This window comes from Physella acuta, unplaced genomic scaffold (assembly GCF_028476545.2).
Source record: "Physella acuta isolate Inbredline_101_S28 unplaced genomic scaffold, ASM2847654v3 ptg000876l, whole genome shotgun sequence".
NCBI lineage: Eukaryota > Metazoa > Mollusca > Gastropoda > Physidae > Physella > Physella acuta.
This window is the reverse complement of record NW_026732393.1, coordinates 75,301-90,399: the sequence shown is the minus strand read 5'-3', so window position 1 is coordinate 90,399 and position 15,099 is coordinate 75,301. Positions and strand designations below refer to the sequence as shown.

The 15,099-nt window shown below is 39.5% G+C and overlaps 2 protein-coding genes across 2 annotated transcripts; both read left to right on the top strand.

The window, feature by feature from the left end:
* Nucleotides 1–366: 366 nt before the first annotated feature.
* LOC131952543 (F-box only protein 39) lies at nt 367–6,123 on the top strand. Its single transcript, XM_059315263.1, has 8 exons — nt 367–562; nt 1,765–1,990; nt 2,362–2,601; nt 3,446–3,604; nt 4,088–4,284; nt 4,631–4,768; nt 5,448–5,521; nt 5,694–6,123. Exons 1-8 carry the CDS (start codon nt 479–481, stop codon nt 5,851–5,853), a joined length of 1,278 nt encoding a protein of 425 aa, XP_059171246.1. The 5' UTR covers nt 367–478; the 3' UTR covers nt 5,854–6,123.
* Nucleotides 6,124–9,913: 3,790 nt separating this feature from the next.
* LOC131952540 (F-box only protein 39) lies at nt 9,914–14,177 on the top strand. The gene is made up of 7 exons (XM_059315260.1): nt 9,914–10,153; nt 10,267–10,503; nt 11,053–11,211; nt 11,770–11,969; nt 12,457–12,594; nt 12,974–13,047; nt 13,627–14,177. The coding sequence occupies exons 1-7, from the start codon at nt 10,030–10,032 to the stop codon at nt 13,805–13,807; spliced, it is 1,113 nt and encodes a 370-aa protein (XP_059171243.1). The 5' UTR covers nt 9,914–10,029; the 3' UTR covers nt 13,808–14,177.
* Nucleotides 14,178–15,099: the final 922 nt, after the last annotated feature.

Below are 15,099 nucleotides of genomic sequence, written 5' to 3'. Positions count from 1 at the left end.
TAAATATCTGACTATTAACGTCATTGTTTTTATCTTTGTTTGTATGTGACTGAGACAAAAACTTAAGACTGTTTGGCTTGGTTTTCAAGAAAATAAATGAATAATAACAAATTCATCAAATTGAAACCAAAAGAATCGACAACACATTTTTTTATTCACATATTCTAAATGGCAAATTATTTTAACTGAAATCCTAGCCTACATACTATTAAAAAATGTTATTTCGACACGCTTATGAACTGTTCTCACACATCTGTAAACTATAAAGGAGTAGATTCTGCATGGGATACTTTACTTGCTACTTCAAACAAAACATAGCCTCCCTTGAATCGAGTTGTGGTAGACGTCACTGAAACGTGCGCAGCAGATCACAATAGAACAACATGGCGCCATTGTTTGTTTAGAATGTAGGCTGTGGTATAATACAACATAATCTGCCCTATGAGGCAACATCTAGCTAGTGGTGGGGTAAGAAATCATGGCGACCCACGCGCGTGTAAAACGTGCAGCCCTGGGAGACAGAGTGGTCAAAGTTGGCTCAACTAGAAACAAAAAACGGGGGGTATGTCCACTCTTATCTCTCTCTATGTGACTCTATGGACAATAACACATTTGTTAAAATGCCTGCTACCATTATGGTTTACATTAATAAAAATCGTGTTTTTCTCAATTTTGCCATCATAGTGTCCGAATTTTTGTTAATTATAAAAAAGCCGGGGAAAAAATGGGAAATTAAATATTTAAAACAATAATATGGAAGTTGCAAATACAGAGAGCGTTAAAAATAGTTCGTTTTGAGAATACGTTTTAGTAAACAAACTTTCATGTTAAATTAGACCACATTTTAATTATTTTCGTGTTAAATATACACTTCCTGGTCATATTGTTTTTAAAGTATCGCTTTAGCTATTTTAAATATTAATGTTAAAACAATATAAATTCACTATGAGTGTACGGTAAATACTTGAATCTATACTAACCTATTTTTGCAGGATGCATTTGCTTATAATTCCATCGACCCCAAAGACAACGCAATACAAAATGTTCTTGCCTTTAAAAAATGTTTAATTACTAAAATAACTAAAAAGACATACGTCAAATCTATAGTAAAGTCACATAAAAAACCAATCTATTTTTTACAATCATTATTTACACATTGATCTACACATTATTTACACATTGATCTACACATTCTTTACACATTGATCTACACATTATTTACACATTGATCTACACATTATTTACACATTGATCTACACATTATGTATACATTGATCTACACATTATGTACACATTGATCTACACATTATTTACACATTGATCTACACATTATTTACACATTCTTTACTTTTCACGTTTGGCTCTATTAGTAGTTTATACTTAAACAAAACCATGTTGATAAACTCAACAAAACCATGTTGATAAACTCAACAAAGCCATGATGATAAACTGAACTGAACTAAACTAAACCATGTAGATAAACTCCACTAAACCATGTTGATAAACTCAACAAAAGCATGTTGATAAACTAAACCTTGCAGATAAACTAAACACAACTATGTTGATAATTATAACTAAACCATGTTGATAAACTAAACTAAACTAAACCATGTTGATAAACTCAACTAAACCATGTAGATAAACTAAACCTTGCAGATAAACTAAACAAAACTATGTTGATAATTATAACTAAATCATGTTGATAAACTAAACAAAACCATGTTGATTAACTCAACAAACATGTTGTTGAACTAACTCCCTCAGATAACTTGTGATTGGAGCAAGGTGCCGTATCACATAATGGTGCACGTATTCCAATACCTGCGTGACGGCGATAGGTTCCGAGCTGCTCAGACCTGCAAGGCCTGGCTCCAACCCTTCTCTCACCCCGCCTTGTTCCGTACGGGACAATTCCAGTACGGCTCAATGCACAGGGCGATAACTTTTGCCAGAGTCAAGGGGAAGTTACTAAGGCACATTTATTTTAAAGGTATCTAGAGTAAAACTTAAAAGATAAATAAACGTGGGGATGGTGTTTTTACCTTTTTTTAACCTCCCTATGAAATATTTCCACTGATTAAGTAGTGTTTTTTTTACCTCCCCATGAAATATTTCCACTGATTAAGTAGTGTTTTTTTTACCTCCCCATGAAATATTTCCACTGATTAAGTAGTGTTTTTTAACCTCCCCGTGAAATATTTCCACTGTTTAAGTAGTGCTTTTTTAACGTCCCCATGAAATATTTCCACTGATTAAGTAGTGTTTTTTAACGTCCCCATGAAATATTTCCACTGATTAAGTAGTGTTTTTTTAACGTCCCCATGAAATATTTCCACTGATTTCTTTTTTCCTTTACCCCAGCTTCCCGGCCTAATTTCGATTTCCCTCCCACAATAAGGGGAATGTACCAGTTCCTGTCCAACTTGATAAATTCAGGCAACAATCAGCTGATCACGCTAAACCTGGCCAGCATGAGACGGCTGAGTTTTCGTGGCATCTACACTCTGCCCATGTTGGTCGAACTTCTGGCCATCCTGCTGGCCAATCAGACACATCTCCGAGAGCTGGACCTCAGTCACGCTTCACTAATTGTAAAACAAGGTGGGTACATCTAATCTCACTAGCATGAGACCTCAGTCACGCTTCACTAATTGTAAAACAAGGTCGGTACGTCTAATCTCACTAGCATGAGACATCAGTCACGCTTTACTAATTGTAAAACTAGGTCGGTACGTCTAATCTCACTAGCATGAGACCTCAGTCACGCTTCACTAATTGTAAAACAAGGTCGGTACGTCTAATCTCACTAGCATGAGGGTTTAAAAGGCGGAGACAAAATCATTCAACTGCTGAAGAACTTGTCTATCTATGCTTGAGAGAAGACAGAGTTTAATATGTGCAGTGGCGTAGCGAGGTCGGGTGTCACCCGGTGCGGCACTTAAAGGTGTCACCCTCCAGAGGCGTAGCGACCCTTCCCGGGGACAAACTTTCAAGTTTTCGATTTGCACCCCCCCCTCAAACTTTCGATTTGCACCCCCTCCCCCTTAAACTTTCGATTTGCACCCCCCCCCTCAAGTTTTTCTCTATATATATTGCTATTTTTTGCCTTGGTGTCACCCCCCTAAATGGTGTCACCCGGTGCGGTCCGCACCACCCCCCTCGCTACGCCCCTGAATATGTGGGGCCTGGATGTAATATGTGCTGCCCAGCTTGGATGTGTTTTTAAACGTTTTAAAACGTTTGTGATCCCAAAGAAATCTATTGACGTTCTTGAAATGATATGAGTCATACTATTGCTGAAGGTAAAAGAAAAAAAAGAAAAAAAAAGTTTGTCGCTAATATACAGCCAACATCTCATACAAAATTCCAATAAATAAAGGCAACGCTGTTAAAACATTTGCTCTGTCAGTCAGCAACTGAAGACATCAAATTTTTAAACTTTCAGGCAGCCAAATTCTGGAGGCAGTGGCCAAGAACTGCTCCCAGACACTCCAAAGGCTCGACATCACCAGCTTCATCGACTACGGTGAGCCAGAGGATGATGAAGAAGAAACTATCTGGACAAATTTTGTCTCTGCTCTCTGTAGCTTCAAAAATTTATCTGGTAACTTTACTCGTCATGTTTATAAGATGGTTCAATGGCTGTGTCTTTAAGGGCTATGTGGTCAGTACGTGGTTATGTGGTCAGTACGTAGTTGTGTCTATAAGGGCTATGTGGTCAGTACGTGGTTGTGTCTATAAGGGCTATGTGGTCAGTATGTGGTTGTATCTGTAAGGGCTATGTGGTCAGTACGTGGTTGTGTCTATAAGTGCTATGTGGTCAGTATGTGGTTGTATCTGTAAGGGCTATGTGGTCAGTATGTGGTTGTGTCTGTAAGGGCTATGTGGTCAGTATGTGGTTGTGTCTGTAAGGGCTATGTGGTCAGTATGTGGTTGTGTCTGTAAGGGCTATGTGGTCAGTATGTGGTTGTGTCTGTAAGGGCTATGTGGTCAGTATGTGGGTATGCCTATGGTAACTAAATGGTCAGTACGTGTCTATGCCCAAGGTAACTAAATGATCAGTACTAAGTCTTCCATTCTCTCTCAGACCTGGAGCTGAGCTACGAAGTCCTGTTGGATGACGTATTACGAGCCCTGGCCGGGTCGTCAAAAAGCCTGCAGAATTTAAAAGTGTATAACAACAATTACGACACGGCTGTGAGAGGAACCACACCGGAAGCCTGGCAGAGGCTCACGTCTGCTTGTCCTGGACTCAAAGTGGAAATGTTCGTCAGACCGAGATTCGTAAGCAGGTTTTAAAAATAGGACAAAGCAGACAGCCAACACATAAGTCGTTGATCGCACACATTACACTAGTCACACCAAATTCTGACCACATTATCCATTTAGTCTACTCGTTACACATGTACATGCATGCATCGCACAGGATAATTTGATTACTTACTTGCCATGAGTTTAAGTTATCTAAAATTTATAAGTTCTAAGTTGTTATTTTTAAAATAATTATGTTGATAAAAAAGCCAACACCTAACTTTGCTATAAATATTTAAATGTTAATTAAATTTGTAAAACTGAGTTCAATGTACTGCATGTTGTCCATCCATCAAGTGCACATCTTTCTTTTACCCAGGAGTATCATGTCGACCCAGCCTTATGTGCAATTTTGACGCCTTCAACACCTTTACACAACCTCCATTGGCACTCGGGTGCAATGATCTCTCTTGACAACATGAAACTATGTTTTCAGCACATAGCCATACACTTTCAGGTGAGTTGATCTAGCACATCGCCACACACACCACCACACACTTTCAGGTGAGTTGATTTAGCACATCACCACACACATCAACACACACTTTCATGTGAGTTGATCTAGCAAATCGCCACACACTTGGAATAAAATCTAATAATTTTCAATTCGATTAATCATTACAGCCAAAAAGATTCTTCCTATGACACAACACTGAAACAATGGCATTTCACCTGCTACAACACTGACACAATGGCATTACACATGACACAACACTGACACAATGTCATTACACCGGACAAAAACACTGACACAATGGCATTACACCTGACACAACACTGACACAATGGCATTACACCTGACACAACACTGACACATGGACATTACACCTGACACAACACTGACACATGGACATTACACCTGACACAACACTGACTCTGTAACATTACATCTGACACAACACTGACATTAGACCTGACACAACACTGGTATTACACCCGACACAACACTGACACATGGACATTACACCCGACACAACACTGACACATGGACATTACACCCGACACAACACTGACACATGGACATTACACCCGACACAACACTGACACAATGATAAAACTAGTATGATTGGAGGGGGGGGGCGACTAACCACGAAGCAGGGACATGTCTGCAACTGTCGCTTGTTTCTTTCTTGTAGAGCACCTTACACCATATCTGCTTCAAATCTGGTGTACGTCTGGCTAGAGGTGACGTAGGGGAACTTTTTGAGAGGTGAGCTCATGTTTAAGTTAGCGTTAGCGCTACTAGTTAGGGTTAGCGCTACTAGTTAGGTTAGCGCTACTAGTTACAGTTTATGTTTTAACTTTGTAAGAAGAAATATTTTACTGATCTATTTTCATTCCCCCCCACCCCCCCCCCCCACCCCCACATCCCACCCCCACAGCTTACATGAATGCAGCCATTTAGAGACGGTGTCTATCAATTTAAAGTGTGATTTTAGTATCGATGAAGAGTTCTACAGGAGCTGTATTAAAGAAGCTGTAGACAAGCATCACATCACATGTAGTAAAATTACCCTCAATGGTAGGACCGTGAGCAGCTAGAACCTCACGTCCTGCATGTGGTGTGTGGAATCACACGTAAAGTGGTGGACGATTGGTGGAGTATTCAAATGGTGATACGTGTGTAAAGTGGAACACGGTAGATCAGTACTTGTTGAAAGTTTGGCTGTGTGATGCTGTTGAAAATTTGGCTGTGTGATGGTGTGTTGATGGGGACCAGTTGGCCTTGGATCAGCTAAGTTCGAGAAGAAAAACAAATGTTAAATAAAACAATTCAACATCAAAAGTATTCAATAAAAGTTAATGTTACAATTTTTATTCTTAAATCTTTATTTTCAACAGTACTCGTTTCAACCCATATGTCAATGTCACAACATAAACTTAACATTTCAACACGTTGGACGATTCATAAAGCTTACATGTACTAAGCATGAGGCTATTTCTGATGATGTTTCTTTGACTTTCCTTTCAAATATAACATATTTAATTATTATTACAAATTATATGGGTGGTGGAGAGGGGATAAAGTTCAAAATAGTTAGAATCAGGGTCATGCTTTAAGGCAATGTATAAACATAGGACACGTACGTATCACAACATATAACACAGGACACGTATGTATCACAACATATAACACAGTTCGTGGTTGTATATTCACCTGTTTGCTGATCTTTTCATCTATAAATAACTCCAAAACAAAATTTGCCAGTTCGTGCCCTAAAAATAATCTGTCGCTATGTTTGGGAAAGCTACAGCCAGTGTTTACCAAATATAGAAGATACACGTGACAAACGTAAAAAATGTTCACCTATGACGTCATACCACGTCTGAAGCGTGCCACAGTGGGGGGGGACAATAAAGGTGAAACGTGGTCCAAGCAGATAGAAAGAAACCACCTTCATTACGTCATTACTGGCATTTAGATCAAGTAGATTAGACTTGCACAACGGACGTCAACAAAAAATGTCTGGTTATATTAAACGTGATAGTTTGGTTTTTGCCGAATTTTATAAAAGATTTGGCGAATTGGACTTTTTTATGAGTATATTCGGTAACTAATCAAATGTTTAGCAACAGGAAAAAAACAATTTCATTTTCTTGATCCTCACGTGGTAATGAAGATATAAACAAAGACTTCCTGCTCGTTCACTAAGTCAACTTTAATTCTAAGTAAGTACAGCACATGCGTAATAAAAATGTGTTCCACACAGACATAATTCAAATATTGCTGATTTTATCTTACACATGTTTTTGTTTATTGAAACATTTTCTTGATGTAAATTTAACCTACGGTTAAAAGATTCATATCAGATGCCATGGTAATCAGAGCTTGTCCTACGATTTAAGTTTTCAATATTTCGGTTCGTTAAACTACACCCATAACAGAAAAACGACACAGGCGCGCGACATCAGGGTAAATTTATGTTCATAACTCGGATCAGAAAAACAAATTTATTTCCGTAGATAACGTCATCAAAAGTTGTGCACAACATCAATTTAGCCTAAACATTGTTCATCTAAAATGGCGGTCGTACAGAATATTTTGTTCCATCAAGTCCTCACCATCATTAGGAAATGTAGCTGTGTACAGATTTAAGCACGAAGTCAATATAGAATAGACATAGGTAGAACGTATTAGGATGGATGATATATCTTCAAACAACTCGTACACAAACAAACGTTCTAAACATGGGACCAACACACATCCTAACTTTAACATCGGCAGTAAAGAAATACCTATCCATCAGCGTCAGGTATGTCTTCATGGCACTCTCATAGTTTAGTATATTATACCGTACACCATTTAGGAATATAACTCACCCCTAAGGTTGCAGGCTTACTCCCTTGATGCACTCAATCATCACGCGATGTTTAGATAATTAGTATCCTAGACACAGCGTCGAAAATTATCCGGAAGTCTTTGCGCAGATTTGTAAACATTATTTACTGTAAACTATAGTTTATTTGACCGTTGAAATATAAATAGAATCGAATGAAATGATAACTAGTTTTAAGTCAATCCAGCGTGTCGTACAGCCTATAAGGACAAACCACAAAAGGATAAGCTAAAACAAGGCTCAATGAAACAAAGGCTAGTTAACAAGCAGAATAAAAACAGTTGGATACAAAATGCACATCTTAAGGATCAGAATATATTTCTAACAAATACGAAAACAAACAAACCGGAGAATACGACGGGTAACTTTACACAGAACTAAAGTACACTAACCTGGTAGAACGTAAACTATAACATGAGGCACCGAATCACGCTTACATTCAAATCAGCTTACACACGCATCAAGCTTACACTAGAACCACGCTTACACTAGAATCACGCTTACACTAGAATCACGCTTACACTAGAATATTGCTTACACTAGAACCACGCTTACACTAGAATCACGCTTACATGAGAATCACGCTTACACTAGAATCACGCTTACACTAGAATCACGCGTACACGAGAATCTTGCTTACACTAGAATCACGCGTACACGAGAATCACGCGTACACGAGAATCACGCGTACACTCGTCCTTATATGAGTGTACACAAACTTGTACAAACTCTAGAATGACAACATGAAGACTGGCAGCTCACAACACGAGAAGGGAATATCATCGAACGGGACAGGTTAATACATACAAACAACATTCCCTTATTCATCTAATTATCGCATCAACTACAATTCATTATGCGAGGTAAACACATCCACCCACCTATTTACCTATCCATCAATTAATTTCTAGCCGTAAAAACAACACAATATTATTCATTCTAATTATTAAATATCAAATGTAATACGTTAGTATTACTAATTTTAAATTTAGTCAACGCTCAAAGTTGTGTCGAGATCTATATTTGGTCGAATGGGTGTAATTAATGACCAGGTGGGTGTAATTAACGTCCAGGTGGGTTTATGACGAGGAATTTTAATTTCCTGGACACCCAAATAATGCAACACAACCACAGCAGGTAGATAACTGGAGTTGTCTGCCTTACCATTTTGTTTTCACTTGACCACAGGGTACTGGAGTAGCCTGCCCTACCATTTTGTTTTTAGTTGACCTCAGGGTACTGGAGTAGTCTGCCCACAGGGTATTGGAGTTGTCTGCCTTACCATTTAGTTTTTAGTTGACCACAGGGTACTGGAGTAGTCTGCCTTAACATTTTGTTTTTAGTTGACCACAGGGTACTGGAGTTATCTGCCATACCATTTTGTTTTTAGTTGACCACAGGGTACTGGAGTTATCTGCCATACCATTTTGTTTTTAGTTGACCACAGGGTACTGGAGTTATCTGCCATACCATTTTGTTTTTAGTTGACCTCAGGGTACTGGAGTAGTCTGCCCACAGGGTATTGGAGTTGTCTGCCTTACCATTTAGTTTTTAGTTGACCACAGGGTACTGGAGTAGTCTGCCTTAAGATTTTGTTTTTAGTTGACCACAGGGTACTGGAGTTATCTGCCATACCATTTTGTTTTTAGTTGACCACAGGGTACTGGATTAGTCTGCCTTAACATTTTGTTTTTAGTTGACCACAGGGTACTGGAGTTATCTGCCATACCATTTTGTTTTTAGTTGACCACAGGGTACTGGAGTTATCTGCCATACCATTTAGTTTTTAGTTGACCACAGGGTACTGGAGTAGTCTGCCTTAACATTTTGTTTTTAGTTGACCACAGGGTACTGGAGTTATCTGCCATACCATTTTGTTTTTAGTTGACCACAGGGTACTGGAGTTATCTGCCATACCATTTAGTTTTTAGTTGACCACAGGGTACTGGAGTTATCTGCCATACCATTTAGTTTTTAGTTGACCACAGGGTACTGGAGTTGTCTGCCTTAACATTTTGTTTTTAGTTGACCACAGGGTACTGGGGTAGTCTGCCTTACCATTTAGTTTTTAGTTGACCACAGGGTACTGGATTAGTCTGCCTTAACATTTTGTTTTTAGTTGACCACAGGGTACTGGAGTTGTCTGCCTTACCATTTTGTTTTTAGTTGACCACAGGGTACTGGATTAGTCTGCCTTAACATTTTGTTTTTAGTTGACCACAGGGTACTGGAGTTGTCTGCCTTACCATTTAGTTTTTAGTTGACCACAGGGTACTGGAGTTGTCTGCCTTACCACGTGTTGGTCCATGTGTTCAGTTACCTAGCCAACAACGGCGACAAGTACCACGCCGCTCTGACATGCAAGGCCTGGCTCCGTCCCATGTCCGAGCCGTCGTTATTCCACACTGGGCACTTCCGGTTCAACGCCAAGGACTATAGAAGGGCGATCACTTTTGCCAGAGTCAAGGGGAAGTCACTACGTCACATCAAAGCCGATTGTACAGGTAGAGATAGCTATGTTAAACTCACTAAAGTCTTGAAGTGTGTATTCCTGTCTCAGGCCATCACTAAGAACCAATACAGCTGTAATGTATGTCATTGTCTGCTTTCCCTGCAGAGCCCCGCTATGGGTTGGTACAATGTAAGAGCTTGGCTGTGTACAAGTTCCTGGCCAACCTGCTCAACTCTGGCAACCATCGACTGCTCACGCTGAAGCTGACCAACCTGAAATGGTTGAGAGAATCCACCGTCCATCCCAGGTCTGACGTCATCAAACTGCTCGCCACGCTCCTAGAACACCAGCAACAGCTGCGTGTCGTGGATCTAAGTAATGCCCGTCTTAGGGTCAAACAAGGTTAGTAACGCGGAAGTAAGAGTGCACAAAGGTCAGTCTCACATGGGTCTTACACTGGACCCTGGTCAGTCTCACCTGGGTCTTACACTGGACCCTGGTCAGTCTCACCCAGTGGCGTAGCGAGGTCGGGCGTTACCCGGTGCGGTCCGCACCCCCCCCCCCCCTCGCTTCGCCTCTGGTCTCACCTACGTATAATAGTTGACCGCCAAGGTCGGTATCACCCAGGTCAAAAACGTAATCACAAAACTATTTGTAGTTTTAACCCTATTGTGGTCATAGGGACACCACAATCCTCTACCTGCATGATTAGTCCTGAGACGGGCAACCCTATCCAATCCTTGATGTCATCCATCCAATGTTGTATCACTTCATTGAAATATATCACTTAGTAGTACCAATCTTGAACATTTCTACAATCAGTTCAAGTCTAAACTCCAAGATTTAAACGACCTCAGCGAAATTCTCCAAAGCGCACAAAATGTCTTTTAGCCAACCTAATTTCCCCCTAACCCTGCCATAAACACTGTATAAACTCTGTCTCTTGTTCAGGCCGTCTCATACTGAAGGCACTGAGCAAACACTGCTCTGAGACCGTCCACACCCTGAACATCGATGCTCTCATCTCCTTCAAGGTCCCACAGGACCCACAAGATGGCAGATACTTTGCCAGATTTATCTCGGCCATGTGCAGTTTCAGGAACCTGTCAGGTTGGTCGACGCTTTATACATTGTGTCTGTCATCTGATCAGTCAATGTTGTAATTCATGGGTTGTGTCATCTGATCAGTCAATGTTGTAATTCATGGGTTGTGTCTGTCATCTGATCAGTCAATGTTGTAATTCATGTGTTGTGTCTGTCATCTGATCAGTCAAGGTTGTAATTCATGGGTTGTGTCATCTGATCAGTCAAGGTTGTAATTCATGTGTTGTGTCTGTCTTTAATCAAGGTTGTAATTTATGTGTTGTGTCTGTCTTTAATCAAGGTTGTAATTCATGTGTTGTCATAGATGTTGAAAAACGAAGCAGCTTCTAGTACCTGTGTGTACGGAAGGTCGTGACCCTGCCACACCACCCTTGAGTGTTATACACCTGAAGCAACCCCCCCCCCCCCCACCCCAGCCCCAATGAGCTACTGGTGCCTCGGGTAATACATAACAGAAGCTCCCCAATCCTCCCCTCCCTTCCCTTTGGGTTAATAGTGCCTTGTATATTACAGACCTGAACCCCCTCCCTTCCCCTTGGGTTAATGGTACCTCGTGTATTACAGACCTGAGGCTGCCCCTTGGCTATCTACAAGACAACGTTCTGCAGTCTCTGGCCGCTGCTGCCAAGAACAGTCTGGAATTCCTGACCATCCGATGCCACTACAAACCCCGTGCGGTCAGCCGTATCAACCCGTCAGCATGGCTTACCTTGACGTCCGCGTGTCCGAACCTCAAAGTTCGATTCTCCCTGAGGCCTAAAGAGGTGTGTGCTCGTTACAGGTTTCTTGTCACAATACCATTATTTTTTTGTGTGATTGTTACACAATACTTTTATTTAGCCACAATATCGTTATTTTTTTTTTTGTGAGAACGATTTTTTAAAAATTGTTTGAGATAAAAACACTTTAATGCGATATTATCTATTTACATATAAGTACACAAAAATCAGTCGATGAATATATTTGTTAATATTTTCGTCTTTTTAGCTGAGTTCTAAACTGCAACCTAAAACTAGAATAGATATCACATAATAGACATCATAGAATAGATATCATGGAATCGATATCATTGAATAGATATCGTAGAATAGATATCATAGATTCCGACGGACTAATTATAACATAGAAGCACACGTGTAAACAAATAGGAACTTTAAAAACATGTTCATTTGTTTATGTCCATGACCTTTGTGTTACTCTTTGTCAGGATTCTTATTTCGTGTCTTCAACCTCTTGTGTTTTGTTTGTCAGGATTCTTATTTCGATCTGGTACCGTGCAACCTCCTGATTCCGGCCATTCCACTGGACACGTTTAACTGGACGTGTGGAAGTTTAATCTCGCTGGACAACTTACAGCAGTGCTTTGAACACCTGGCGCACAACTTTCAGGTGAGTTCATCCACGTGACATCACCTGTCTGTCTATATAAACTCACCTGTCTGTCTATATTTCTGTAGAACACACCTGTCTATCTCTATATTTCTGTAGAATTCACCTGTTTATATTTCTGTAGAACACACCTGTCTATCTCTATATTTCTGTCGAACACACCTGTCTATATTTCTGTAGAACACACCTGTGTGTCTCTATATTTCTGTAGAACACACCTGTGTGTCTCTATATTTCTGTAGAACACACCTGTCTGTCTATATTTCTATAGAACTCACCTGTCTATATTTCTGTAGAACTCACCTGTCTATATTTCTGTAGAACTCACCTATCTGTCTATATTTCTGTATAACTCACCTGTATGTCTATATTTCTGTAGAACACACTACGTCACATCAGCCTGAAAGCAGGAGTTCGTCTGGATGCCGAAAGGATCAGAGACCTAATGGAGAGGTGCGTCTCTTTTAGTGCCAGAGTTTCTTTCAGGCATCTCTTCGGGGCGGTCTGGAAGAAGCACTGGTTAGTGCCAAGTATTTAGGCGTGGACTTCTCCTAACAATGTCTGAATCGAGTATTCTGTCCCATATCAAGATGGAGATTTAGCTTTCTCCGTTATTTGTAGTGGGATGTACGTTGGTTGTTAGTTTTCTTACATGTTCTCTTATAAATAAATAAATGGCTGCCGAAATGAAGCCAGAGTTAAAAATAACTTAAGGGACTCCACTCATGTTAGATTTTGGAGTTATCTCTCCTAGATAGGTTGCTGTCCCCCGCTAACAAGCCTTATCTACACGGGGGTTCGAACACGGGACTTTTCAGTCCAATCATGCCGACCCCAGTTTTCTAATATTTTTTTAATGTAATATAAATCCTAATATAATACTTACATGTTTAGCATATGTATTAATCGTGTGACCTTTAACGTTTGCCATGGAATGTAATGAAATGTAATCTATGTAGTGACGATGAGGTATTGATGTCTGAGGTACGCAGTTATGATATAACACTTCATGTCTGCTACATTTCCCCACAGTATACACGAGTGCAGCCAGTTGGAGACGCTGTCTATCCGTTTAAAATGTGATCTGAGCGGGGATGACGAGTTCTACAAGACTGCCATCCAAGATGCTGTCGATGAGCACCGTATGACGTGTGCTGTTAAATTCAACGGTCACGACGTCGGGAGTCTGAACGATATGTCGTTTATGGAATAGTTTGTGGATTATGTGGCACGTGATGGGTAATTGATAGTCACGTGACAGTGGATAGTTGGTGGATTATGTGTACATATAGTGGATAGTTGGTGGATTATGTGTACATATAGTGGATAGTTGGTGGATTATGTGTACATATAGTGGATAGTTGGTGGATTATGTGTACAGATAGTGGATAGTTGGTGGATTATGTGTACAGATAGTGGATAGTTTGTGGATTATGTGTACAGATAGTGTATTGTTGTGAAAAAGTGTACACCAACATCTGCTAGTTTGAGACGAACGTGGAAGTTTCAGACATTGCATGGTAGACATGAACCGGAAGTAGCTAGTTCTGGCTATAGTAACATCATAATTAAAACAATGTTTAAAAAGTTTAAATTAGTTCGGTTTTTTCTCTATTAAAGTGATGTGAAACCTATTGTGTTGTATCGCTAAAAACTGTTTAAATTTGGAGTAAAATACGAAGTTAGGCTTATACTTTGGCTTAAGTTAATGTCAAGAAAAGACGAGGCGATCATAATAGTGTGCACTGTATATTATTGTCTTAGAGTCCTAATTACTTGCAAAGGCATATATTTCAAGACCTGAGGCTAGTGATAATTGAATAATTAAATAAATACATCAAGTTGTTTAATATTAGAGACGAAATTTGATTTATTTATCTATAAACGTTAATAATTGCTATTGTTTTATCTTCAACCGGATTAAAAGAGGTTTGAGGTGGACCAAGTGTTAACGGACGTTATCACATCTCTCATTAAATCAATACAATGGTAAATTAGATTACCACCAATGCTATATTAGATTACCACCAATGGTATATTAGATCACCACCAGTGGTATATTAGAGTACCACCAATGGTACATTAGATTACCACCAATGGTATATTAAATCACCCCAATGGTACATTATATTACCACCAATGGTATATTAGATCACCCCCAATGGTACATTAGATTACCACCAATGTTATATTAGATCACCCCCAATGGTACTTTTGATTACAACCAATGGTAATAAAAATATATAATTTAGTAACAAAACCCATAGTTCTTCAAGAAAACACGTAGATAAAAAAATACATATCCGTACAGCTGTTGTACAAATATTACTATCAACTTTTCAACCGACAACCAGAACGGGTATCCCCTCTATTTCCTGTTTCTCAAAAACATTTAGAGGTAAACAAATTTTGTATCATATTCTCATAAAGCATAATCTTAGTTTTTTTTTTCGTTATTCGAGTAGTTTTGTCACTAACTTTGATATTCCAACTTCTTTATTGCAT

Coding starts and splice junctions, on each gene's coding strand:
- LOC131952543 (XM_059315263.1), top strand. CDS start 479: ATGGCGACCCACGCGCGTGTAAAACGTGCAGCCCTGGGAGACAGAGTG. Junction 4,285..4,630: donor TGTTCGTCAGACCGAGATTC/GTAAGCAGGTTT, acceptor TCTTTTACCCAG/GAGTATCATGTCGACCCAGC. Junction 4,769..5,447: donor ACATAGCCATACACTTTCAG/GTGAGTTGATCT, acceptor TCTTTCTTGTAG/AGCACCTTACACCATATCTG.
- LOC131952540 (XM_059315260.1), top strand. CDS start 10,030: ATGTCCGAGCCGTCGTTATTCCACACTGGGCACTTCCGGTTCAACGCC. Junction 10,504..11,052: donor CCGTCTTAGGGTCAAACAAG/GTTAGTAACGCG, acceptor TCTCTTGTTCAG/GCCGTCTCATACTGAAGGCA. Junction 11,970..12,456: donor TCTCCCTGAGGCCTAAAGAG/GTGTGTGCTCGT, acceptor TTTGTTTGTCAG/GATTCTTATTTCGATCTGGT.